This window comes from Heteronotia binoei, chromosome 2 (assembly GCF_032191835.1).
Source record: "Heteronotia binoei isolate CCM8104 ecotype False Entrance Well chromosome 2, APGP_CSIRO_Hbin_v1, whole genome shotgun sequence".
NCBI classification, from domain to species: domain Eukaryota; kingdom Metazoa; phylum Chordata; class Lepidosauria; order Squamata; family Gekkonidae; genus Heteronotia; species Heteronotia binoei.
This window is the reverse complement of record NC_083224.1, coordinates 54,359,812-54,385,381: the sequence shown is the minus strand read 5'-3', so window position 1 is coordinate 54,385,381 and position 25,570 is coordinate 54,359,812. Positions and strand designations below refer to the sequence as shown.

Genomic DNA, 25,570 nt, shown 5'->3' with positions numbered 1-25,570 from the left:
CTAAGTGACAGCCCTTTGAAAACTTCAAGAGAGCACTCATGTTCCCTCTCACCCTCCTCTTCTCCAGACAGAACATTCCCGAGCCTTTCCTATTAGGGCTTGGTCTCCAGGCTCCTGATCATTCTGTACCTAGGTGTTTTTGTTTTTTTAAAGAAACAAGGTTTATCTTTACCAGTTCTAAATGGAAAAAAAATATGAGAGGACAAGCATGCACAGGCCCAAATAATTTCTAAATTCAAATAAAAATTAAAGTCCATCTTTTATTATAATATTACAAATGTGACACATTTTGTATGCAAACTTGATTGCTATATTAATTCAGCTATTAGTATACATGTTCTTAGTTTCCCCTACTCCCCACACCCTAAAATTAGAAAAGAAAAATAGTGAATACTTAACACTAAGGCCACATAAATCAGCTCTCTCCGCTTTCAGGGATCAGAACAAGTCTACAGCTGAATTCAGGTGGCCAATTTGAGCTGACATAGGCACAGCCCCCAGGCGGATTAAAAAAACAAGGTCAGACAGGCACAGATGCCGCCTGTCCTGCTCTTGCACTCCCCCTGTCCTCCAATGTCTCTGAGATGGATCAAATAGCTACCCCTTGGGAAGTGGTAGCAAATTCTTCTTCTGCACTCCATCCATCTTTCCAGGTGTCTGAACACGTGGAGGAAGGTGGTATGAACCTGCCAATCTGCTCTAGGCACTCACCGGTATTTTTCTTTTTAAAAAATCACTTCCACAGAGTGCATGTGTGCATGGCAAATAAAAATGTAAGGGGAAAAAAAAGAAGAAACCCAAACTGCACTAAGGGGATGGTGTGCAAGAACTGTCTGACCGCACCACAGCACCCCTCATTGTGAGATACAGATGCCTCGCATGGGAACATCTGACTGGGATTAGTCTGCTCCATTTTGGGGCAGCCCAATTTGGGTCGCCTCCAGTGCGCATGGAGCTGACCATCTGTACTCAGCCTACACGTTCTATTTCATAAATGTAGTCATGACTAGATTTAAGTTGTCTTATTTTGTGTGTGTGTGTGTGTGTGTGCATTTATATATTGGGGAGGGTTCATGGGTTAGTGGTTGCTTTGCATGTAGAAGGTCCCAGGTTCAATTCCCAGCATCACCAGTTGAAAGCATCAGGTAGTGCTGTGAAAGTCCTTTGCCTGATATCCTGGCAGCTTCACGTATTCAGCGTTTGACTCGAAGAAGTGGATTCCCTGTTCTGCTGGGGTAAACAGTTTTTACAAATGAAAAAAGTCTTTCCTGATGTCCTGAAAATATGACCGGGTTGCTAGCTAAGATCAGCTGTTTCATATGTCACTTCATCAGGTACCAGGACGCAAACCAGTGATGTAATCACCCTCCATTCAGAATCTAAGTCTTATTCACAATGAGTCAAGAATTAGGCTGGTTTCTCAAGACACTCAGAGCTTTGTAGCCCATGAGCTTTGCAGCTTCAGTTGTTGGTTCAGTGTCATGGACAGCTTCCTCCTGAGGTTCTGGTCTTCAGGACAGGCAGAGTATGATCTTATCCTGCCACCAAACTTCAGCTACTGATCACCACACTCTTCCACTCTATCTCTCTATTCCAGTGACCCAGCTCCTGCTTCTGGTTTCTGCCATGGAACTCCTTTTGATTCTCCTGAAACCCTCCTCCACCTATCCTGGTTCAATGGTGTCTAACAGACCTCCTCTTCTTTTTCCTTATTCCACATCTCCCACACAACTCAATATATCCTATTTGACACATCCTGCCAAGGACCTTTCACTTCCCTCCCCTCTGGTGGAGGCATGCACATACACATCTCTCTGCCTCATTTTCAAGTAGGTTTCTTCTTGGGCCAGTTGTGGATGAAACATTAATTGGCTATTTTTCAGTGCAATCTTAAACAGAGTTACATTCTTCTAAATCCACTGAATTCATTGGGCTTGGAAGAGTGTAATGCTATTTAGGATACCACTTGGGGGGTTTTTTGTAGCAGGAACTCCTTTGCAAATTAGGCCACTCATCCCTGATGTAGCCGATCCTCTGAGAGTTTACAGTAGGCCCTGTACTAAGAGCCCTGTAAGCTTTTGGAGGTTTGGCTACATCAGGGATGCGTGGCCTAATATGCAAAGGAGTTCCTGCTACAAAAAAAAGTTCTGGATACCACCGTTAACTGACAAAAGACACTAGGAACTGTATAAGACTATTGCTTGGCTTCGATTTATGAAAGTGTTTTACCATTAGCTCCTATCTGAATTTGCCAAAGCATTTTATTGCTTATTCCTATTTGAGTTTGATAAAGTACTCTTACTGTTAAGTGCCATTTAAACTGTTTTTCCCCTTCTCATCTTTATTCCATCTCTTTGCAGTCAATAAAGTCAATCCACTTAATGCCTCTTTCCTTTGCTTGGGGAAATATTAGTCCTATCTGTGTTGGCACTTGGACATTGGGAGGGCCCCAGCATGTGTAGCCATCCCTGAGCCTGCAAGTAACAGGAAGAAGGAATTTAGCAACTGATAAGTAATAATTGCATGGGGATGAAGGAAGAAGAGATTCACAGGCTGAATTTCAAGTAAAAAAGAAATGTGCACGCACACACACACCAAGAAACAGAACTTACGGTGGCATTAATAAGGAATAAGTTTGATTGTTAGTGTTGGGCTGGAATATTGTGAAAGTGGCAAAGGCTTTTCTGCCCCCAAAACTGGAATTCCTGGGGGGTCAGAGCAATGTCCCCTCTAAGCTGTGGAGTCTTGTGAGCAAAACCTCTACTTTGTGAGCTACCGGCATTGAAGTTGTGAGCTACTGCATAAATGAGTTTGCTCTTCCTGAGCTAAGACAAAAATCCTTCCTGAGCTAAGACAAAAATGTATGAGCCAGAGGCTAAAAACATGTGAGCTAGCTTGCAGTAACTAAGCTTAGAGGGAATACTGGGCCACAGTAACCTTTACCATAACAATGTCATAAAAAATTCTTCATTTCTCCCCAGCCCCCATTGAATGAATGGCTTCCAGTCATTCTTTAAGTCCTGCGGTTGGGGATGCTACTGCTTAGATGCAATCCCTCCCAGCAATTCAACCTCCATTTGCTAGTTCCTCCGCTGAGTGGAAAACCAATGGTATAATGGTTTGCATGCTAGAGAATGTGATTTCCCAGTGGATGCACCTAATAGTGACAAGGTGCAGAAGGTCTTACAGAAGATATCTTAGGATGTTCTGAATAGCAGTCCAAAAATGCCCTCCTCTTCATTGGCTTCATACCAAGTCTGAAAACTTTCATCTGCAAAGTCAAGTCCCCTGGAATTCCCATCCACTTAGACATCTGTAAATGGAATACAAGCTGAAGCTCAGAAGTGAAGTTGTTCTGCACATTTAACGTACAAACTATTCCCAGGAAGGTGTATCATTCATTATTCATTAAGAGTTTCTCAGAGCAATTGGTTTGAACATGGAGGGAACTCTTACTACAAATGCACTGGTTGAAAGTTTTAAAAGGGCTTCCAGTCTGGTAGGTTGCACACATTTGTGTTTTAACTTCAGAAAAAGAACTTACAAGGGGAAGGCAATAGCATGCAAAGTTAGCATAACAATTAATTTCCAGCTAGGAGAATAGCTCTAACCTGGATGATTCTGGCTAGCCTGATCTTGTCAGATCTTGGAAGCTAAGCAGGGTTGGCTGTGGTGAGTACTTGGGTGGGAGACAAGCAACAGAAAACCACCTCTGAACATCTCTTGCCTTGAAAACTCTATGGGGGTCACCATAAGTCGGCTGCGACTTGACAGCATGTTCCACCACCAGGAGAATATTCCTTTAAATAGTTACTCAATCATATATTTGCACTTCGTTCCTGGCAATCTGACCTATCTCAAACAGCACTGCTAGCCAAAGGAATGAACAGCTTTCATTCTGAGAACCACGAGGATTTGCACATTTAGGCTACCAAGCAGGTGCATCTGCATTCATGGCATATCAGGGTGAGTTACTGAGAGATTTAAAAGAATAATGATGAACAACAATGCTCACTTCAGTGACCATTCTTATTATTACTTCTCTAACTGGAGTTTGAGTTACAAGATATGGGCCAAAAGCAACCTAAAGTGACAAATTAATGAATAGGATCTGCTTTCTAGCATTGCCAGAGCTGTCAGAACAGAACTTAGGGCAGCAGGAGCTCCATAAACTGGGTTACCAGACTATGTAAAAATGCTGCATGACCCACTGGAAGTTCCAAGGCTCCTGGAGATGATGGCACCCCAGTTTCTGTTATTCTGTTTCTCCACCACTCCCACTGCAAGACAACACTGTACTCTTGCTTGTTCCCACCAGCAAGGGTGAAGAGTAGGTAAGGGCAATGATGAAAGAACAGGTCAGGAGAAGCTGTGGCTTGTTTCAGCTGCCTCTCCCAGACTTGGAAGTCCACCTTGTTCCCTTTTAAGTTTCTGTTTCTGATGATGAGCAGTAGGGAAGAGACAGAGAATGATCCAACAGATATATGGCTGACATGGACCTCATCTAAGCAGAACATTTAGCCAGTGTTTTAGAATATCATCTCAATTTGGCATTTCTATGCATTATATTTTCCTTGCTGGCTAGTTTATGGGCATTCCACTCATGTTTAAACTTGTTTTGGGTTCAATTTTTAAAATAAAAACAGAGCATGCAGGTGAAGAACCCATGCTTGCTTGCTCTTTATCTCGCTTTGCCTCCACCATTTGAAACATTTAATGTTCTCCAATAAAGCCCTAGATTTCAGAAAACAAGCATGGGCCAAGTGAATCAAAAGCAGAATCAACGGCTATATGAAGAGTGTAGTGCTGTTTCTGCTTAAGAACAGGCTCCCATGCCTACTCCCACTTGCATCAGGACCCACCAGTGGGACACAAAAAAAGAAAAAGATCAGATCACCATGCCTTCATAAGTCCATTCTGTGAGGGAGAATTTTAGTGTTACTGGGCAGGAAGGATCCTTCAGGTGAGCAAAAAAGCCCCTAATAATTCCAGCTCAATTGCATTGGCAGAGGAAGTTACACTCGAGAATATTTTCTCCATTGAAACCAATATAAACATCACACAAACACAATAACACCCCTGAACATATTCTATAATAAAAGAACCTGGAAAAAATGGCAGTGAAAAATACAAACTGAAATCAAATTTGAAGAACGGCTCTATGGACAACACCAATCCATATGTAATTCAGTCACATCTGAAAAAGCTGTCATAGTGCTTAGGAAGACAAAATGTATTTACTTCATTTAAACTCACCTTTCTCCAGAGTGAGGACTCAAACCAGCTTACATTGTTCTCCTTTCCTCCATTTTATCCTCACAAGAACCCTGTGAGGAAGATTAGGCAGAGAGTGTGTGGACTGGCCCGCAGTCACCCAGCAGGCTTCCATGACAAACTGAGAGGGGGGTTGAACTCAGATCCTACTGGGACACTCTAACCACACCACACTGGCTCGCAGCATAATTTCTTTATTTGGATTCCTCAACTGTTTCTGAAAATTCCAACCCAAACTTAGGAGAATATGTTCAAAAATGCATAACATTTTGCAGTATACAATTCCAGCTTTCCCTGAGTACCCTGAGGGATACTTTACTTTAAAAAGGTATAGCATCATCCATCATTATCTGAATATACACTCATTGTGCAATGAATTATCACACAGAGGGATACTGATCCACTATTAGGAACCAGAGAGAAATAATGGCACCTTCTGTAACAGTGGTGTATTCTTGGCTCCACTAGAAATTACACACTTACCATTTTGGTTTTATCCATGGCTGACAGGACAGCAATGTTGAGCTGCTCCAAAGCAGACAGGACATGCTTATATTCTCCAAGATGTTCTGAGAAATAATCTGAAGTAGAAGAAAACATTCATGGCTAAGATTCCCAAACAGATGCCAAGAACTTGCCTTTTTAGCCATTACCAGGGCTTTTTTTGTAGAAAAAGTCCAGCAGGAATGCATTTGCATATTAGGCCACACCCTCTGATGTCACAATTCTTTCACACGGGACTTTTTTGTAGCAAAAGCTCAGCAGGAACTCATTTGCATATTAGGCCACACCTCCTGATGCCAAGCCAGCCAGAACTGTGCTCCTACATACAAGGTCCTACATACATACATTACTACATGTAAGCAGACAGGGCTTTTTTTGAGCAGGAATGCACAGGACTGCAGTTCCGGCTGGCTTGGTGTAAGGCAGTGTTGCCTAATATGTTAATGAATTCCTGCTGGGCTTTTTCTACACAAAGCCTTATGTTAAACAATGGTGACATCAAGGGATGTGGCCTAATATGCAAATGAGTTCCTGTTGGGCTTTTTCTACCAAAAAAACCTCTGCATACAAGTTTCATCTCCATGGTTATTTAGAAGCTTCTAGTAAGATGTTCAGCAGAGCCTTGGTTCATTGTGTCCCTCCTTCTCATGTAAGATGGCATGGGTTTTTCCAGGGTGGCCCCTCATTTGTGCAGATCCCTCTCTGCAGCCTATTGAGTGGCATCTGTGTATTAGGCTGTGGAATACATTGTGTGTGAGATGCCATGTCACTTCTTTTAGATGGATCTAAAACCATCCCAGTTATTTGTCAATGGAGAAAAGCCATCCCAGAATGGACCAAGTATAATGCAACACACATACACCCTTGCCATAATTCTCAACAATTATAGAAACCTATTTTTATAGAACAACAATTATAGAAACCTATGGCGAAAACAAACTATTTTTTCCTTAGTTGAGAAGTGAACGGCATACTTACCACATAACTTTTCAGTCTCCAAATTGCTGCAAGAAACAAAGAAAAAATAGCCTTATGAGATGATGGGTCCGAACTTTAGGGGAAATAATGAGGAGACTAGAGCTGCCGCCCTATAAGGATTAGTTAAAATGCTTTGGACTGCTTAATCTAGGTGGAAAAAAATGAAATGACGGGGCTATCAGTGGTTGCTAATCATGATGGATATCTCTTCCTTCAGTAGCAGAGATAGTGTGCCTCCTTAAATCATTTGCAGTGGAGCAGTCAGGATGATGCTGTTGCAGTCTTCCTGTTTGTGGGCTTCCTACAGGTAGATGGTTGGCTACTGTGTGAACAGAATGCTAGACTAGATGGGCCTTTTGTTTGATCTAGCATGGCTCTTCTTATGTACTTATATTCTAAACAGGCACTCTAAATGAGAAGACTGAAACTGTTGGCTGTTGATTGAGAGGGGAGTAGGGAGGGGAGCTCAGTGGTAGGACCCATGCTTTTCATGCAGACAGTCCCAGGTTCACTCCTCAGTATCTCCACTGAAAACATCTCAACCCACAGAAAGCGCCCTCTTGGCCTGAGACACTGGAGAACTGCTATTAGTTAAAAGTGAATTAGGAGGGGCTATGTGCTGATCTGGTGCTGCCTCCCATACTACAGGCACGGTGTTTTGATCAGAGTGCAGGACTGAGACACCCAAGTTTGAATTCCCACTATGCCATGGATACTTGCTGAGCCAGTCACTCTCTCTCAAGCTAACCTACCTCACAAGGTTGTTGTAAGGATACAGTGGAAGAGGGGAGAATGTGTACCATTTTGAACAGTCTGGGGGAAGGCTGGCATGAAGATACACTAAATAATTATTGGGGTACCTTCAGAACAATAGATGACCTATTGCATTACAATGTTTCCCCTAGCATATTTTGATCCAAAAGAACACACACCCTTACAGGATTTTCTATCTGTGGCTATTGCATAATAAATGAACACAGTATATGACAACTAGAATGGTGTCTTCAGCAACGTGGGGAGCTCAGGCAGGGATCCTTAGCCTAAGCATTAGGGGGTTCAGAGGATGCCCTGATAGTCATCTGTGAAATGTCAGGGGGATATTCATTTAATTTTTTTTTTGGAGGGGGAAACAGGGAGTGAGATTTTCATAGCTTTACAAAACATATGCCCAATGACGCCATACGAGGCAACCCATCTGTTCTTCTCTTAGCTTCCAGCCGCTTTATTTTAGGTGTTTAATAGTGCATCTCCCAGCCCCGCATCTAGGCAATGATACTGTGCCATCTACTTTAATGAAAATAGATGTCTCACTTAGGCTAGTGATTTTTTTTTTTAAAAAGCGAACTGGAGAAAAGGTATATTAAAGGGGAAAAGTCCATGGCTCATTGTTAGTGCATCTGCTTGGAATATAGGAAGTCCCAGATTCAATCCCCGGCATCTCTAGTTAGAAGGAACAGGCAGTAGGTGATGCCACTGCTGGTCTGAGCAGATAATACTCAGATGGACCAATGGTCTGATTCAGAATAAACCAAATTCATATGTACATAGGTAGAGTAGGGTTGGCAAATCCAATTCAAGAAATATCTGGGGACTTTGGGGGTGGAGTCAGGAGACTTTGGAGGTAGAGCCAGAATCAAGGTTGTGACAAGCATAACTAAACTCCAAAGGGAGTTCTGGCCATCACATTTAAAAGGACAGCACACATTTTAAATGCCTTCCCTCCACTGGAAATAATTAAGGATAGGGGCACTTTCTTTCAGAGCTCATAGAATTGGACCCCCTGGTCCAATCCTTTTGAAACTTGGAGGGTGTTTTAAGGAGAGTCATCAAATGCTATGCTGCAAATTTGGTGTCTCTACTTCAAAAAGCAGCCCCCTGAGCCCCAAATGCCCACAGATCAGTTCTCCATTATACCCTATGGTAATTGGTAATTGGTCTCAATAGGGAATAACAGAGTGCACAGCAGACATTTCCTCCCTCCCACAGTTTCTGATGACCCTGAAGTGGGGGGAGGGCCTCTAAACCAGGGAATCCCCTGCCCACACCTGGGGATTGGCAACCCTACTGTACTACCAGGCTAGCATCAATGCAATGAGGATGAAGGAGGTAACAACTCTTCCCATGTAATGCATATTGGAGATAAGCATATGCACTAGCTAAAGTTTGGATTCATGTGGGAGGCGGCTTTATCCTATGGTGATGCACATCAACTATTCTCCATAATACAGGACATGCATCCTATGATTAAAGAAAACAACTTTAGAGAATTAAATCCCTACAAAGTAACATTCAGAGCAAACCCCACCCCCGGCCAAGAAAAGGAACTGTTGTCATCAGACTGATGCATTCCTAGCAAAATGAACTAATAAAACATGACATGTACCCACATTACTCATCACAGCCTTTTAGGAGTCCCAGAGAGGAAGAGCTGATTAGTTGTCTTGGGATATATCTGTTAAGAGCTCATTGGGTGTTTTCGCACTCACGTTTTACTGGCGCCACGACCCTCCTGACGCCGGCGAATCTGCATGGATTTCGCAACAGAAGCGCCGGCGCTTTCCGTCGCTAAGCCAGCGCAAACGTTTTCCTGCATCTTTGCGATTTCCGTTTGCGCTGGCTTAGCGACGGAAGTAGCCGGCGCTTCTGGGAGCGCCGGAGCTTCTGGTGCGAAAGCCATGCAGATTCGCCGGCGTCAGGATGGTCGTGGCGCCAGTAAAACGTGAGTGCGAAAACGGCCATTCCGCAAAGAAAGACTTTACACAACCAGTTTTTACAGGGCACTCTTCATCTGTTGTGAGAAATGCCCATAGTCTTTAGCTTCTCCTTGCACTTATAATTGTATCTTATTGTGGTATATTAACTGTACAGCTACAGAATTTCTCTCACCAAAAATTAATAGAACATATTTCTGTGGATCTGGAAGAACAGCCACATTAGATAGTAATATGAGCATTTTTAAATAGGAAATCAGGGAGTATTGACCATTAGGTATACAGATCATGTCATGATTCTGCTGGATAAATTATTTGTAACAGCATTCACACTACAAATCAAGACTGTAGGCAAACCTCAGTTTCCCTTCTTGTTGCAGCAAGCAACACTGCTAAGATGATAGTCTTGTTCAATGACTGCTGCAGGCCTTTAATGTGGACCTGTGACCTCACTTCAGTTTTTAAAGTAAAAATGGAGTAAACAGCAAGGCTTCCTCCTTTGTTCCCTTTGCACGATAAAGGTGTGCCACTCAAGCACTTCGGGGGAGTCATTTCATCACTCCAAGAAAAGGATCATATCTACACAGCTTGTCTTTGGCAGCAACAAGCCAAATGCCCTAATCCAGCAATATCTTCAGGTTCAAAAAAGGATCACAACCAAATTATTACTATAGAGAGAGCTAAAAATCATCATAACATAAGGAGTGCCTCCTGCTGCCAATAAGTCCCCACTCAAATTTTATGTTGGCACAAACTCTTGAGTTAGACTTCCAGAAGCTAGTATTACCTTCACCTTACCATAGCCCAATCAGCAATGTGAAGCAAATAAAACCAACTTTCTTTACAGGGTTGTTGTAGTTTACTGTGACAATGGGTGTGCTCACACACACACTAAAAATATGCTTTGCAACTGGATTTTTACCGTGTAAGAATAGCAACATCCACTTGCAAACATTCACAATGTGAAAGCACCCCATGTTTGCAAAGTGTTCTGAAAAGTGTGTGTGTGTGTGTGTGTGTGTGTGTGCCAGCATTCACACTATAAGCTTTTTTCCAATTTTAGTAGATGTGCTGCAAAAGCGAGCAGAACTTTTTAAAAAATCCATTGGCACTCCGTAGCTGCCCAGCTGTTCCCTCTGTTCATCAGGGCAACCTGGCAGTCTCCTTCATGACACTCCAGCTTTGGGGAAATTAATTTCCATTCGGGGCAGGGGATAATTATTTTTTTTTGTTATGTAACACAGCTGTCATTTTTACAAACTCTTCTCTGCCTCCTAAATACCCCGTGAGCTATTATTTAGGCATGGCCTCTGAGCTTAGAAGACATTTCAAGGAATTTGTTTTTCATTGCATTTGGGGCTTCAATTCAGTCGCTAATGAAAATGAAACGCCAGAGCAACCACCTCATCCTGACCAGGAAATACCAGTCCCACTTCCCAAAGGCAGCCGGTTGCATTCGGTACTTATCTAGCCCTTCCTGAATGTGTAACAAACATTAGCCAATCAATAATTAAAACGCTGAATAATTTAATGCGGAGACAAACCTCAAGGCAAATCAGACATCCTGGCCTACGTAGGCCCAGCACTCTTAAACTAAAACATGGTTCTCCTTTAATTTTGCATTTCCCATTTGGACAACATTGTTACTATTGTAATTTATTTCAGTGTACCCAGTGTTTCACAAGGGCATTCTCACAAATCTGCCAGATTTGCCTTGTAAGCATTAGCAGAAAGCCTCATCATTACCCACAATGCTATCAGCGACACCAGAGCTGCTGCATAAATACACTTCCATCAAGCTGTGCTCCTTCTGCTGACTTCTTGGAAGCAGCAATATACCAAAACTGGATAAAAATAACAATATTTAGCATTTACCTAGAGTTTTAGAGTCTTCAGATGGATTCCTGCCAAGCTGGGGGAGGGAGGCGAGAGGCAGAGGCAGAAAGTCACTTGCCTAAGGCAAGATCAGAACAGAAGGCTCCCTAATTTGTAGACTCTTAGCCTTTTTACACCACCAGCACAGGCAGCTCCTAACTAGGGCTGCCAACCTTTAGTTGATAGCTGGAGTTCTCCCAGAATTACAACTGGTCTCCAGATGACAGAGATCAGTTCTCCCTGGCGAAAAAAGGCAGCTTTGAAGAGTGGACTCTGTCTGGCATTATACCTTACCAAGGTCTCTCCCCTCCCCAAGCCCCACCCTCCCTAGGCTCCACCCCCAGAGCTGACACTCTTGCATTAGCAGAGGAGCTTCCTCAAACCATTCTCGCTAGCATTCCACCACATGCTCAGTGATCCTCTGCCAGCCGTTCCAATGTTTAGTGGTTGGGTTGCCACGTGCATTTTTATGAAGCAGGCCTTTACTGGCATCGATGGCCGAAGAAACCAGGGATTGCGTAATGGGTTGCACATGCTGGTTTGATTGTGATTTTTAACTTGTTGCAATCCACCCTCAGGATCCAGTTTTGAGATAGAATGGTTTTAACTGAATTGGCTGGAGGCTTATAATTACAGTTGCCACCTGAGGTTAGCAATTCCCCAGGTAATATCAAGGATCGAGAAAAGGTGTGCTGGAATTGCACTGGCCTGGAACATCACTTCTGGCAAAAATTGGATGTGACATCATTACATGGGGGGAGCACTTTAGAATTTGCCTCAAATCCTATCCTTAAACAGTAATGTTTTGGTTGAATCCTCTGCTGTAGTGATGTCTGTAGTGATGTAGTGACTCTGTACAGCAGAATGTCTCTTCTGCTGTAATGATGTCATTACATCAGATGACACAATGCTGGCACACACACAAACACACCCATTTCTCACCCACTGGCCTGGGAAGTGCTGGTGGAAAACTGAGTTAAGCAGTGGGAGACCTGACCTGGCTACTTATCACAAACACATACTTCAGTATCAGTGTTCCCTCTAAACTGAGTTAGGGTGAGCTAGCTCACAGATTTTGAGCCTCCAGCTCACACATTTTTGTCCTAGCTCAGGAAAAATGGCCCCAGAGCATAATAATATATGCAGTAGCTCACAAGTTTAATGCCCACAGCTTACAACTTTAATATTAGTAGCTCACAAAGTAGAATTTTTGCTCACAAGACTCTGCAGGTTAGAGGAAACATTATTCAGTATGTGAATTTCCCCACCCATGTAAGGCTGCCAATGGACTGCCTGTTTTGGATAACCTCCCGCACCCCCCTTGCTCATAGGCAATTGAGTCACAGCACAAAACAGATGGTGGAGGGTGGGGAATGAGGTATTTTTTGCTATATCTCCCCTCCCCCCATTATTTGGTTTTAATTCTTTCAAAAAACTCTTTGTGAAAATAAAGGTCTGTTAAAAAAAATATGCACAACATGAGTCAGCTTTGAAAACAGGGCTGTGGCCATATGAAGTCTCGATGCAGGACGAGATGCGCTACAAGGGCTGGAGTGGCTTCTCTTCAGAGGCCCAGCCTGGTTCTCCTCCAGTGCCTTCTTTTGGAGTTGTACCTGATCTTATTGCCACTTTTCATACGGATCCATTATGGGATGGGATGGTTCTGTTTCTGCTTCTTAGCGAGAAACGGTTTGATCTTGAACGTCTTGTGGAAGGATATGGTGAAGACCGCACAACCGATCACCACAATGTTGCAGTGAAAGAGGGCCAGTCGCTATATCTGATGGCCACCCAGAAGTGATACCACCACATCAGCAATTTTCCTCCTCCTCATACTCTGCCCCCCCAAAGCTCCTGGGGGCTGCCAACACATGGCAACCCCACCATGGGGTTCACAGCAAACTACAGCCTTTGAACATCCAGCCTCTCAAGGTATCCTGTACACCCATCCCTGGTCATCAACAGCAGATTCAAGTCTGAGCTGAAAGGGACTTATCCAAACAATTCCCCTGTGCTTGTTAGTACAGCAATGCAAAGTGCTGCACCTGACTGTGTCTAACAAGTCATTATGACAGATATGTCACTGCTGCCAACATTTGTCTACACTGTGCTTTTTATTTGATTTAATTCTGCACTATTTATAGTTGACATTTCTCAAGAAGATTCAAGGTGGATGTCTCCATTACAATTCAATAAAACACACACATGAAGTGACTACCATGTCAGGTTAATCATTTCCCTGCCTTCCCTCTAGTACACTTACTGTCACTTACAGGGAAGTGCAGGATATAAACAATGACACCATGCCATTAATGGTGTGGCATGGCTCAAGCTGAAGAGCATCCACTTTGCATGCAGAGGGTCTCATTTTCAATGCCTGGCATCTCCAGTTATCAGTTCCGCTAGCCAGTGATGTGGAACTTGCCACCTTGGAGAGCTGCTGCCAGTCAAAAGAGACAAGACTGATCTTGAAAGACTTATGGCCTGACTCAGCATCAGGCAGATTCAATGTTCATTTCCTTTATTGGAGACAGGGTGTCAGAGGCAGACACACATCTTATGTAATATTTAGCTTGTGGGTTTTTTTTTTAATTTCAAATTTGGGTGCTTTACAGTTCCCAAAGCCACTGCAATTAATAAAAACACAATAAAAAAACAGAAAACATTTAAAAGCCAAAAGCCAAACATTTAAAAGCCAATTATAAAGCCTTTTTAAGGTTCTTCTAAAAGAGCAAACTTGGTGACTATGGCAGTTTTCTCTCAATGGGGACCTTATTGCATTGGTCTCCCCATATGCAAAACCCATGGTAATACCTCATTGGTATTATTGCATTGGTCTCCCCCATATGCAGAACCCATAGTAATACCTCATTGGTATTTAATCTTGGGGGGGAGAGATGTTTCCAGAAATATGCTGGTTGTAGGCTGTTTGGAGTTTTAAAAGGTCAAAATCAGCATCTGGCATGTGACCAGAAACAAACTACATATCAGAAGAGATTTCACAAAAAGCATATAATGTGTTCCCTACATGTGGTACCAGACAACCAGGAGGTTACAGATTCTGGACTAGCTGAAGTTTGTGAGTCATCTTCAAGGGAAGTGTCACATAACACACATTAGCTGTCAAGAGGAGAAATTACCAAAACATGTGATGGAGTAGCAAGGTCCTTTCATCCAGAAAGAGATGCTGGTGAAATATATACACAGCCCTTAGAAGAAAGCAAAACATTTATTAAGAGTTCAGAAAGAAAGGCATGAGAGAACTGACTGAAGGGACGACCAAAACAAATGAATGACTACATAGAGCGGCCTGATACTGAATCAAGGCATCGGCCCCTCTAGGGCTGTGAAAAGTCATTCCCAACACCTGTCAACTGAGACCCTTTAACGAAATATGCCAGGAGATGAACCTGGGATATTCTTCCAGGTTTTGTAGCAATCTGGTTACCCTTATTGAATTATATGGTGTCAATAGATAAAGTTCTAAGACATGTTTACCCTATAGATTTATTGCAATTGTAATTCTAATACTTCTTCATTCTACTTTCTTTTACCCAAGACTGATATATCTGTTTGGAGTTTGTATTTTGTTACATTAATAAATAAGAGAAGAAGAAGAAGAAGAAGAAGAAGAAGAAGAAGAAGAAGAAGAAGAAGAAGAAGAAGAAGAAGAAGAAGAAGAAGAAGAAGAAGAAGAAGAAGAAGAAGAAGAAGAAGAAGAAGAAGAAGAAGAAGAAGAAGAAGAAGAAGAAGAAGAAGAAGAAGAAGAAGAAGAAGAAGAAGAAGAAGAAGAAGAAGAGTTGCTTTCCTACACCACAGAGCTCAGTGCAGGACATATGAGCTTTCACGGCCAGTCTACATAAGTCTCTTCAAATTTCAGATGCACTGAAGCAGAACATCTATTCCCATACAAATCATATGATCCCTGAGCCAAGCCTGCACTGTTCTCCTGTCTGTCTGCATGTGAAGCTCACCCAGTTTTCAACTCCACTATATCCTGAAGTACTGAACTGAGAACAGAGAATCTTCTGGGAAGACACAGAACAGGAAAGGATGTCCAATTTTATGCAGTTAGGGAAGACGTCCAAGGACAGTCAGAAGATACCCTTGGAATTAGGACACCTAAGTGGAAGCCAGAAATTCAACCACTTTATTTTGTGATCTGCAAATCAACCTAGCTGTACAAATTCTGTGGATCAAGAGTGAGTTCTGGAGAAATGTTCAAGACAAAGCGTCTAAGTGTTTCCTCTTTCAGATCCAGTCTATTTAGCTAGAATACTGAGCTTGCCTGCAGTCACCACTGCAGCAACCAATCAAAGGCAGAAGGTATGTGCGAGACTCTTTGTGGGTACACAAAAAGAAGGGAAAATAATAAATGAAGGCTCTAAAATATTAATCTTCCCAGATGTCAGTTCTTCTCCCAAGGGAAAGGAAAAACCCTAGGAAGCAGGAGACCCAGTTTTTCTAGTACAGTCTCTCCCCCCACCTTGCTCAGCCAAGGATCCTGCTTTGTCTTTGTAGCATTTCTGCCTGAACTAGTGAATATGAAACCTGCATGCTGCATGTCCCATGCTAGGGGGTGCCCCTCTAGTTTCTTATTTTTCATTTGGGGATGAATAAACCAAGATGATTTTAAAAAAAAACCACCCCCTCCTTCCTTCACAGATATGCTGCAAAGGCAGAAGCCACGTCAGGGCTGGGTTGGGAAGTCAAAACAGTCCAGGAGTCAGCCATGCTTTAGGGAACCTGCTGGTCAGGGGTGCCAGCACTGCAGGAGCCATACAGCTCAGACCCAGCCAGTGGGGGAGATTCCCCCAAGGCTTCCTCCCACCCCGACATTCAGGAAGAGGCAACTGAGGAGTCAATCGCAGAGCACAACAGCTGTGGCCTGAGCCAAGCAATGTTGCAGTACAACTGGGGGGCTTGGCTTGCTTCTAGCTCCCAGTGACTGAGTCCACCCTGGAGCAAATGCTGGGACTGCAAAAACTGGCTCCAGAGCCAGGCTTTGTCATGCTAAGTTTTCCCAAGACAGAAGTGGCTGATAATACACACACAATTCACTGAGCCTTGATGTAGTTCTGCCTCTAGTTCAGTGAGGTCCCTGTGAGTGCCACGCTGCCTATGGATGTGCTTCCTTGCACTCACCTTGTAATGTACTGAGTTGCGAGATGGGTTGAAGGCAACATGCTTTATTCAGTGGTACATTACAAGAGAGGGAACACATTTCCCAGAACTGCCCCCCAGTCTGACCAGTCCAATCTTGGTCAGTCAAACTTCCCGCCACAGATCTTGATGGGCGGGGCGTCTGGCGAGCTACATCTGGGGACCCGTGGGGTCGCCTCTGTAGCGATCGCCATGCGGTACATCAGCTTATGTTGCAAGACATAACACACCTCCTCCTTCTCTAAAGCAAACAGCCAATTCCAAATATCCTTCACCTCAATGGAGCAGGAAGTGCTTTGGAAGAGGCCAAGAGGCATCCACTTTTTGTTTGTAGGGAACATTAATTCAGAAACCGCTAACTGCCTTCGTAATAGAAGACACTTGGCTTCAATCCTCTCAATATTTAGTGACTGGCCTTAATCCTCATTTTCTGATGGTGCCCACTCAAAGTTCTCAAAATTCCAAAGTGCCCTCAGGTTCACTAATGCTCTAGTTAATTAGGGTGAGATAATGGAGAATTAGCATTACTGTAGCACTGCAGAAGCCAGGTCGATGAGCCCTTAAATATCAACACAGATGTACCTCTAACTACCAATGCCTCTGCCACTGGCAGTATCTGTGCCATAGATTGGCCACTCACAGTCCAAATGACTTCTGCAGGTCACCTCCATTTCCCAACAAAAAGGACATGCATTTTAGGAAGATATTTAAACCAACTTCCAAACATGGATTAATATATAGGTGTGTTCCTTGTTTATATAAAAAAGTGAGAAACAGCCCTACACAAAATTACAGGTGTTTAGTTTAACTTCACAGCCACACAAAAACCTCTGCTGTAAGATTTGACTTCCTACTTCTGATGACTCACCACTCTGCAGCGGGAAAAAGAGGGTAATTGCCCACAATTAGGAAAGGTTTTCTATGGATTAGAATCCTTGGCTTTTTGATAAAATGTTATTTTTCTTCTTTCTCCTACTTCTAGTGGCAGAATGCTGCTGCTTTTAGGAGCCAATGTGGCTTTAGCACTAGGGATATTTTGTCCGTGTGGCTTCTGGCTTCCTACCTGCTCTGGTGTGATTAAAAATTAAGTGTGCATCTCATATCTGCTCTCTTTGAGACATTAACCTCAAAGGAGTGACCATAACCTGATTCTTCTTTGACATACACAGGAGATGAATCTCATCAAACCAGACTGAGTCAATTTCCTTGGTTAATCTAGTTGTAAAGACTTCTGATCTTGAAAGTGTCAGCACTAAACAACACCCCTGCAAGATATACTCTTTGTTCCCTTTTGTATAGCTTTCTTTCACATTTGGCAAGGACACTGAAAAGTCACTCAAACACAATGAGTTCCCTTTCTGGGAAATCAGCAGCCTGCCAGCTCAAGACATTTCTTAACGACCGTCTTCATTGCGTAAAGAGAATCTTATGCCTTCTGAGTTCCTGAACTGCCTTCTGCAACTCCCTAGGAGGTCAGCCTGCCCTCAAGACCTCCAAGTCCTGCATGTGAAGGCCATGGAGAGTCACATGCAACAAAACACCTGCATATCCTGTTGCACCTCCCACCGCTTTTCAAATCATCTCTTGTTGTTTGAGAGTAATTTGGCTTAATCTCATCTCTTTTGTAAAGTTGCTCTGGACCAGAATTAAGGCATCCTTAGAAAGGAGGTGGGGCCACTAACGCCTGCAGTGTCGTATTTCTGAACATGAAGCACAATATTTCTACAGCTTCACCGACAGGAAAAAAAATTTCCAGCTCTGAAATATGCATAGAACACAATGTGCTATTTCCACCTGTCCTGATCTCTATGATCCTTTAGTGGATGAACCATTAGACGCACACGTTTCCTATTCACGTACAAAAGAGCATTCCCAGCTCCTATTATTCTAACAAAATTTAGATCTGTATTGTGACAGGTATTTATGTTCCTACTGCACCATTCCTCTTTCCACTGGCTTCTGTCTCAGGCTGCTGCTTCAAGCACACTCTGTCTCTTGCTTTCCTGGGACCTTTCATCATCTCAGAACCTGCCTTCCTCTTACCCCTAGCCACCCTAGCCTCTTCTGTCTATTGATTTATTCTGCAGTGGCTGCTGGCTGTCTTCTTGGCTCTCTGACGGAGAGCCTCGCGTGTGGAAGCGTCGTCGTTGGGCCGGCGGGTCTCGGATCGGCGAGGGATCGGAGTGCTGTCGGCGGGGCGCAGGCGTTGGCGATAGCGCATTGCGGCCGGTGTTGATCGGGGCTTTCTCTTCTGCTGAACGCGGTTTGGTGACGGGCGCGGGGGGGCCCTGGGCGCTCGCGGCGGCTGAGTGGGGGAGGCTCTTGGCGCTGGCGGCGGCTGATTTTGGGGGGCCTTTTTGTGCGCTAGGCGAGCACGTCCGTGGCCAGTTGAAGTGGGCCTCGGTCCGGGGCGCGTGTAGCGGCCGTTTTTTCCCTAAGGCTCTGAAGTGGCCCCGTGCGTTGCACGAGGCGCGTGTGGCGGCCATTTTATAGCGCTCGCTAGGCGGGAAAGATTCTTGGCGGCCATTTCATAGTGGCGGTTACGGCGGCCATTTTCTGTGGCACGGCGAGCTGCATTTGAATTATTGCCGGGCCCTCGGTACGTGCAGCGGATAGTTATAGACGCATTTGGGTGGGGTGCCCTAAGGAGGGGGCCTGGGGCCTGGGCTCAGAGCTAAGGTGGTAATTGCCTCTCTGATCCAGGGCTTTGATAGCTGTGGTGTGGGGAAGGCCTGTAAAAGGGGGTATAGCTTCCGTGGGTTAACCTCTGCTTTGCCATCCTTCATATAGTGGTTGCGGGGGTGCCTGGCCTTCATCTCAATCAGGTTAGCATTATGGCACCTAAGAAGGGCCAAGGGAAGCCCAAGGGTAAGCAGCCAGTGCGTGCACCTCGTGTGCGCCCAGCTGAAGAACATGGGCAGGGGGAGCAGGTGCGTTTGGCCATTATCTCCCAGATGGAAGCCTTGGAACAGCAGCGGATGGCTGCGGGGGGTCCAATTTGGCAGGGGCGTCGGCGAGCCTCAGGGCGGTCGACGCGTATGACGTTTGAGGCAGAGATGCTGGCTAGACTGTCTGCCTTGCAGGGCGGAGCGCCGGTGCCTGATGTGCAGCTGGAGCCGGACGACGTAGATGACCCGGGAGAAGGACCATCTGGTGAACAGCAGGGCGACGGCAACCATGGAGGTGGTGTACCGCAGAAGCCAGATGGTGGCGGAACTCCTACTGGAGCTGGGGGTAAGTTGACACCACACCAGCCTCTTGGGTGGCCCTGGGGACCGGTCCAGATGCCCGCCCTCCCCCCTGGGTTGGGCGGAGGGGCTTGGAGTGTGGGGCAGCACGGCACACCCGCTGCCCAGTGGGGGGCTGCGCTGCCCTGGCCCTGGGGCCCCCAGAATTCTGTTACACAGGGGCCGGGTTTAGGTAATGCGGGGCTGCAGACAGCGGTTTCGCAGGTGGGCGTGACGACACCTGCAGCTGCCACAGGGCCGCCTCCACAAGGAGTCCTGCCTTGGGGAGGGCAGCAATATGCCCAGGCGCAGGGAATGTGCCCTGCTGGGTTTGGAGGCGGGTGGTTTTACCCGCCGAACCCCTATGCCAGTATATCAATACACGCATTCCCTTTTGGAGACACCTCTTTGCCTCTGGGGGATCATTTAACGGGGGCTACAAGGGAAAAGATTCTGCGTGGGGAGTATTTGGATGTATTCGGCCTTCTCTATAGGGAGCTCGAGAGGAAAAGTAAAGATGAGCTCGACGAGAAGGATAAAGAAAAGTTAAAACGCCGTAAAGTTGATAGGACGTGGGCAAACTGGCTGCCTGGCTTTTTAATTTATGCGGGCGTTATTGCCAGAGCGCAGCCGGCCCGGGCTGCTGCCCTTTTTCAATATATTGATATTATCTATAGGGCATATACGGACTTCGTCGGTGCAGCATGGCTGCAATACGACGAAGCTTTCCGTATGAGGGCTGCTGTCAACCCTGGGTTGCCTTGGGACCAAGTCAACCAGCAGCTGTGGCTGCAGCTGATGTCTCCGGCGAGGCCTAATGCTGGTGACAGGTCGGACAGCGGACATTTGGTTCAAAAACAACATCAGCAGCTTGCGGCAGGTGCCCGCCCGGTGGCGGGCCAGCCGGTTCAACCCCGGCTGCTATGTTGGGAGTTCTCTTCCAAGGGAGTGTGCACCCGGAAGCTTTGTAAGTTTAAGCACGAGTGCCCACTGTGTAGTGGGCCTCATGCCCAGTCCGCCTGTAACAAGTCCAAGCCAAAACCTTGGGGCAAACGCCCCGGGGGGGGCGGTAATAGTCAGCAGCCCCCTGGAAAAGGGGCCCAGCCCCATTCGGCTGAGGGTCCTCAGTAAGCTGCTGAGGAGGTACCCGCGCAAGGCCGATGGGCAATATTTGTTGGAGGGGTTTTCCTTTGGGTTCAGGATTCCTTACCAGGGGCCTAGGGCCCCTTTTTTGGCTCCTAACCTTAAGTCGGTGGTTGGTCTTGAACATATAGTTCGTGAAAAGATAGCTAAGGAGTGTAAGGAGGGTAGGGTCCTTGGACCCTTTGACTTGCCTCCGGTGGCAACCTTGCGGGTATCCCCCCTGGGGGTGGTCCCTAAGAAGGCGCCTGGAGAGTATCGCCTCATACATCACCTGTCCTACCCCAAAGGGGCGTCGGTCAATGACGCCATCCCTGAGGAACTATGTTCGGTGCGGTACACTTCCTTTGACCAAGCGGTCAAAGTGGTGCGGGGTTGTGGCATTGGGGCCGAGATGGCGAAATGTGACATTAAGTCAGCATTTCGTCTCTTGCCAGTACACCCCGAGGATTTCGAGCTCCTGGGTTTTTGCTTCGAGGGCAAATTTTATATGGATCGTGCCCTCCCGATGGGTTGCTCGGTATCCTGTGCCGCATTTGAACACTTTAGTTCCTTTATGGAGTGGGCACTGCAGGACAGGACGGGATGCAACGCCACTGCGCATTACCTGGATGACTACCTTCTGGTTGGTCCTCCGGGCACTGGACAGTGTGCCAGGTTGCTGGGGGCTTTTCAAGAGTTGGCCAACGAGCTCGGGGTCCCTTTGGCACAGGAGAAGACTGAAGGACCCAGTGTGGTACTTACTTTTCTGGGGATCGAGTTAGACACCCACAAACAGTCTTCTCGTCTGCCGGAGGCAAAAGTAATGGACCTGAGAGCTCGGTTGGCTACATTGAAGGGCCGGCGCAAGGTTTCGTTGCTTGAGTTGCAACAGCTGGTGGGTCACCTTAACTTTGCGTGCAAAGTGGTGGCACCAGGCAGGGCTTTCTTGCGGCGTCTTTGTGACGCTATGCGGCAGCTGCGTTCCCCCTATCATCGGGTCCGGGTTACCGCAGGAATGCGGGCGGACCTCGAAGTTTGGGAGTTGTTTTTGGAATCGTTCAATGGCGTTTCCTTTTGGAGGGAGGAGTTAAAGATCGAAGCTGAGCTTCAGATCTCATCCGACGCCTCCGGATCTACAGGGTTTGGCGTGTACTTTAGGGGGCATTGGTGTGCAGAGCAATGGCCTGCAGAGTGGTTGGACAGTGGGCTCACTAGGGACCTGACCTTTTTGGAATTTTTCCCTATCCTAGTCGCCGTTTGGCTCTGGGGTGAGCAACTCGCCAACCATTCTGTGCTCTTTTGGTGTGATAACATGGCAGTAGTACATGTTATCAACTCCTTAACTTCAAAGTCTCTGCTGGTCATGAACCTGGTTAGATCTTTTACACTGCGTTGCCTCCGGCTGAACATTTTGTTCACGGCTAGGCATGTACCCGGGGTCTGCAATGGGGTTGCGGACGCTCTATCTCGCTTACAGATGGAGCGTTTTCGGCAGCTCGCCCCAGAAGCGGACTTGCGGCCAGAGCGGATGCCCTTGGACCTATGGCGGCTTGGGAAGCTGAAGCCGGTAGGGCCATTCAGTTGGCTTTAGCGCCTAGCACGAGAAGGGCTTATGATAGGGCGGCCTCTCAATTTTGGGAATTTAGGAGGGCCGCTGCGCTGAAGGATTGCTGGCCGATTCCCACGGCCCATCTTATGCAATTCAGCGTACATCAGAAGCAGAAGGGCTTAGGGCTAAAGACTATTAGGGGCCAACTTGCTGCGTTGGCCTTTATTAGCAAAGCCCGTGGGTTTGCGGATAGTACGTCTGATTTTAGGATCAGGAAAATGCTAGAGGGTTGGGCCAAGGAGCGTGGCCCGCGCGTGGATGACCGGCAGCCCATCTCCCCTTCAGTTTTGAAGGGGCTTTTTGGTAGTTGGCCGGCCATTTGTTCTTCCCCATTCGAGGCTGCTTTGTTTCATGCGGCCTCGTTGGTGGCTTTTTTTCGGTGCCCTAAGGATCAGTGAACTGGTGATGCAGTCCAAGACGGACGTTTCACTGCGGGCGCTCCAGGTGGGGGACGTCAAAATGGGTCAGGGGGAAGTAGTTTTGACGATACGGCGGTCCAAGACCGATCAATGGAGGAAGGGGTCCGTCATCACTCTTGGAGAGTGTGCGGTCCACGAGCTGTGCCCGGTGTTGGCCATTAGGAAGTATATTCAGTTTAGGGGCTCGGGGATTGGCCCCTTCTTCCGGCACGAGGACGCCTCACCCCTCACCAAATACCAGTTCTGGGCGGTCACTAGTCGGGCCCTGGCTACCATAGGTTTGAAAGGGGTCAAATTTGGAACCCATTCGTTCCGCATTGGAGCTGCCTCCACGGCGGCTTCAATGGGTTATACGCCAGCTTCTATACAGCGCATTGGGCGCTGGCGGTCGTCGGCATTTAAGACGTACGTTCGCCCTTTAGGGCTATAAAGGGCGGAGGAGCAGGTGTTATTTGTATTGTTGTTTGAGTTCACCGGCTTGACTATCTTTTGTCTTACAGGTGCTGTGGCTCGTGGTGAGAGGCGGCATATTCTCATCTGCGGGCACAGCATGGTGTTCTGGGCCGCCCATCAGGCTCGGCGGTCGTCAGTTGGCACCCAGTTGGGCCTCAGTGCATGGGCGGTCGTGGAATGGCTGGGTCGGCGAGGCCTGCGTTGGCCTGGTATTATGCCTTTATTGTTCAGGGAAAGGGCTGGTCCGCCTCCACACATATTGGTTGTTCACCTAGGTGGTAACGACCTTGGGATGCTGCGAGGGAAGGCCCTCTCGCAGCAGGCGCTGGCTGATCTCCGTGAAATAAAACGGAGATGGCCTGGGGTGATCCTGGTGTGGTCAGCAATTCTGCCACGCAGGGTGTGGAGGTATGCCCTTTCCCCCGGGGGGATCGAGCGCGCTAGGCGCAAGGCTAATAGGGCAATACAAAAAGCCATGGAAGAGGGCTTGGGAATTTTCCTCCCTCATCCGGCCATACGGGTCGATGATGCTGACCTGTATCGGTCGGATGGGGTTCATCTGTCAGAATTGGGCAACCGGGCCTTTTTGGATGAGATTCGGCAGGGTTTGCGGTCGGCTCTGGGCCGCCCGTTGGGGCGCTAATGCCTAAGCAGAGGCTTGGCATTGGCGGTGGCCGGGGATGTGTTGGCCACAGTGTTTCAGGGGAGCACCTATGGCCTAGCACCTGTGGTGCGTGTGGTCTGTATGAACCGCAGATGGGCTAAACGGCTCAGTGCGGGGAATGCAGATCACGGTGAGCCTCACCTGGGGCGGATCTTTCCATGAGGGATCGATGCTAGCCCAGGTGGAGAAAGGCTGAGGCCTGGCCGCTCAGTTACAACCCGAATACGGCGGGTTTGTGCTGGGGGCAGGGTTGCTCGCCCTTTGGACAAGGCGGGGTCCGTGGGTGACCCCAGGGGCTTGTCTGGTTAGGTTTCATCCCTGCCGAGTTCACAGGTTAATTGATTTTAATAAAGCGGCCCGGTTTAAACCCAATACTTTGTGTCTGTCTCTTATTTCAACTGGGGGGGCAAAGGGAGTCAGAGCTCAAACAACACTTCATTTTCAGTTCCTTAAAACTGTGTATGCTGACAGTGCTTTTCTGTATCCAAGTGGAAGAAGAAAACTCCAGCAGGAGATCGCTAATGAGCAACAACATTAAAAACAGTTCAGGATGTTGTGAAACACCCTGGACATTTAGGAAGGTGCCACCAGATAAAATATACACTGCAATTAGGGTAACCAACCTCAGTGTGGGGCCAAGAATTTCCCAAGAATTACAGCTTATCTGCAGACTACAGAGATTGGTTCCACTGAAGGAAATGGCAGCTCTGGAGGACAGGCTCTATGACAGGGGTGGCCAAACTGTGGCTCGGAAATCACATGAGGCTCTTTCAAACATATTGTGTGGCTTTTGATGCCCTCAGCATCCTGTTGGCCAGCTTGGGGGAAGACATTTCTCTCTTTAAATCACTTCTCCAAGTGATTTAAACATATTGGAAAATGCATTTAAAGTTAAAGTTGCTTTCTTTCCCCCTCCTTCATCTTCCTTCCTTCCTTCCTGTAGCTTTCAAACACCTGACATTCTTTTCTTGTGGCTCCCAAACATCTGACATTTATTCTCTGTGGCTTTTATATTAAGCAAGTTTGACCACCCTTGCTCCATGGCATCATATCCCTGCTGAGCTCACTCCCCTCCCCAAACTCCGACCTCCCCAAGCACCCAAATCTCCAAGAATTCCCTAAGCCAATGTTGTTAACCCTAACAGAAACATTCTTCTGCTTTCAGGAATGTCTTTAGTGTATCAGGAGCTTCAGGAGGGGGTAGTACCGGTTAATAATTTCTCTGAATAACGGCTGTTCAAATAAGCAATTGTTGGGTTTCTGATGCAATTTCACTTCCTGTTGTCATGAGTTAATTAAGTGTTTGTATATGCATGCTGATGTTTAGCCAGTGAGTAGGTAGAGCCAATGAGAATGTGTGCATGTACTTCCCGCCAAGGCTAGGTGTCAATATGCATAGTGACCATTCAGTGAGAGCCCTAATAGGCTAATCCATATATTTGGGTGGTGATCTAGGGGAAAACATTTGGTCAGTTTTATTGCCCTTTGTGTTAAGCCCTTAGATCTCCATGCAGTTGAAGTTAAGACTCGAGAGAGTCAAGATGTAGTCTAGAAGCTAGACAGGATATTGA

The 25,570-nt window shown here is 46.4% G+C and overlaps 1 protein-coding gene across 1 annotated transcript in view; it reads right to left on the bottom strand.

The window, feature by feature from the left end:
* NECAB3 (N-terminal EF-hand calcium binding protein 3) overlaps positions 1 to 25,570 on the bottom strand; it is a 114,687-nt gene that overhangs the window by 34,957 nt on the left and 54,160 nt on the right. Inside the window, exons 4-5 of the mRNA XM_060230993.1 lie at positions 6,757 to 6,782; positions 5,758 to 5,855 (exon numbers count right to left, since the gene is read on the bottom strand). Coding sequence (XP_060086976.1) covers positions 5,758 to 5,855; positions 6,757 to 6,782 — 124 coding nt within the window. The remainder of the gene's footprint in view (positions 1 to 5,757; positions 5,856 to 6,756; positions 6,783 to 25,570) is intronic.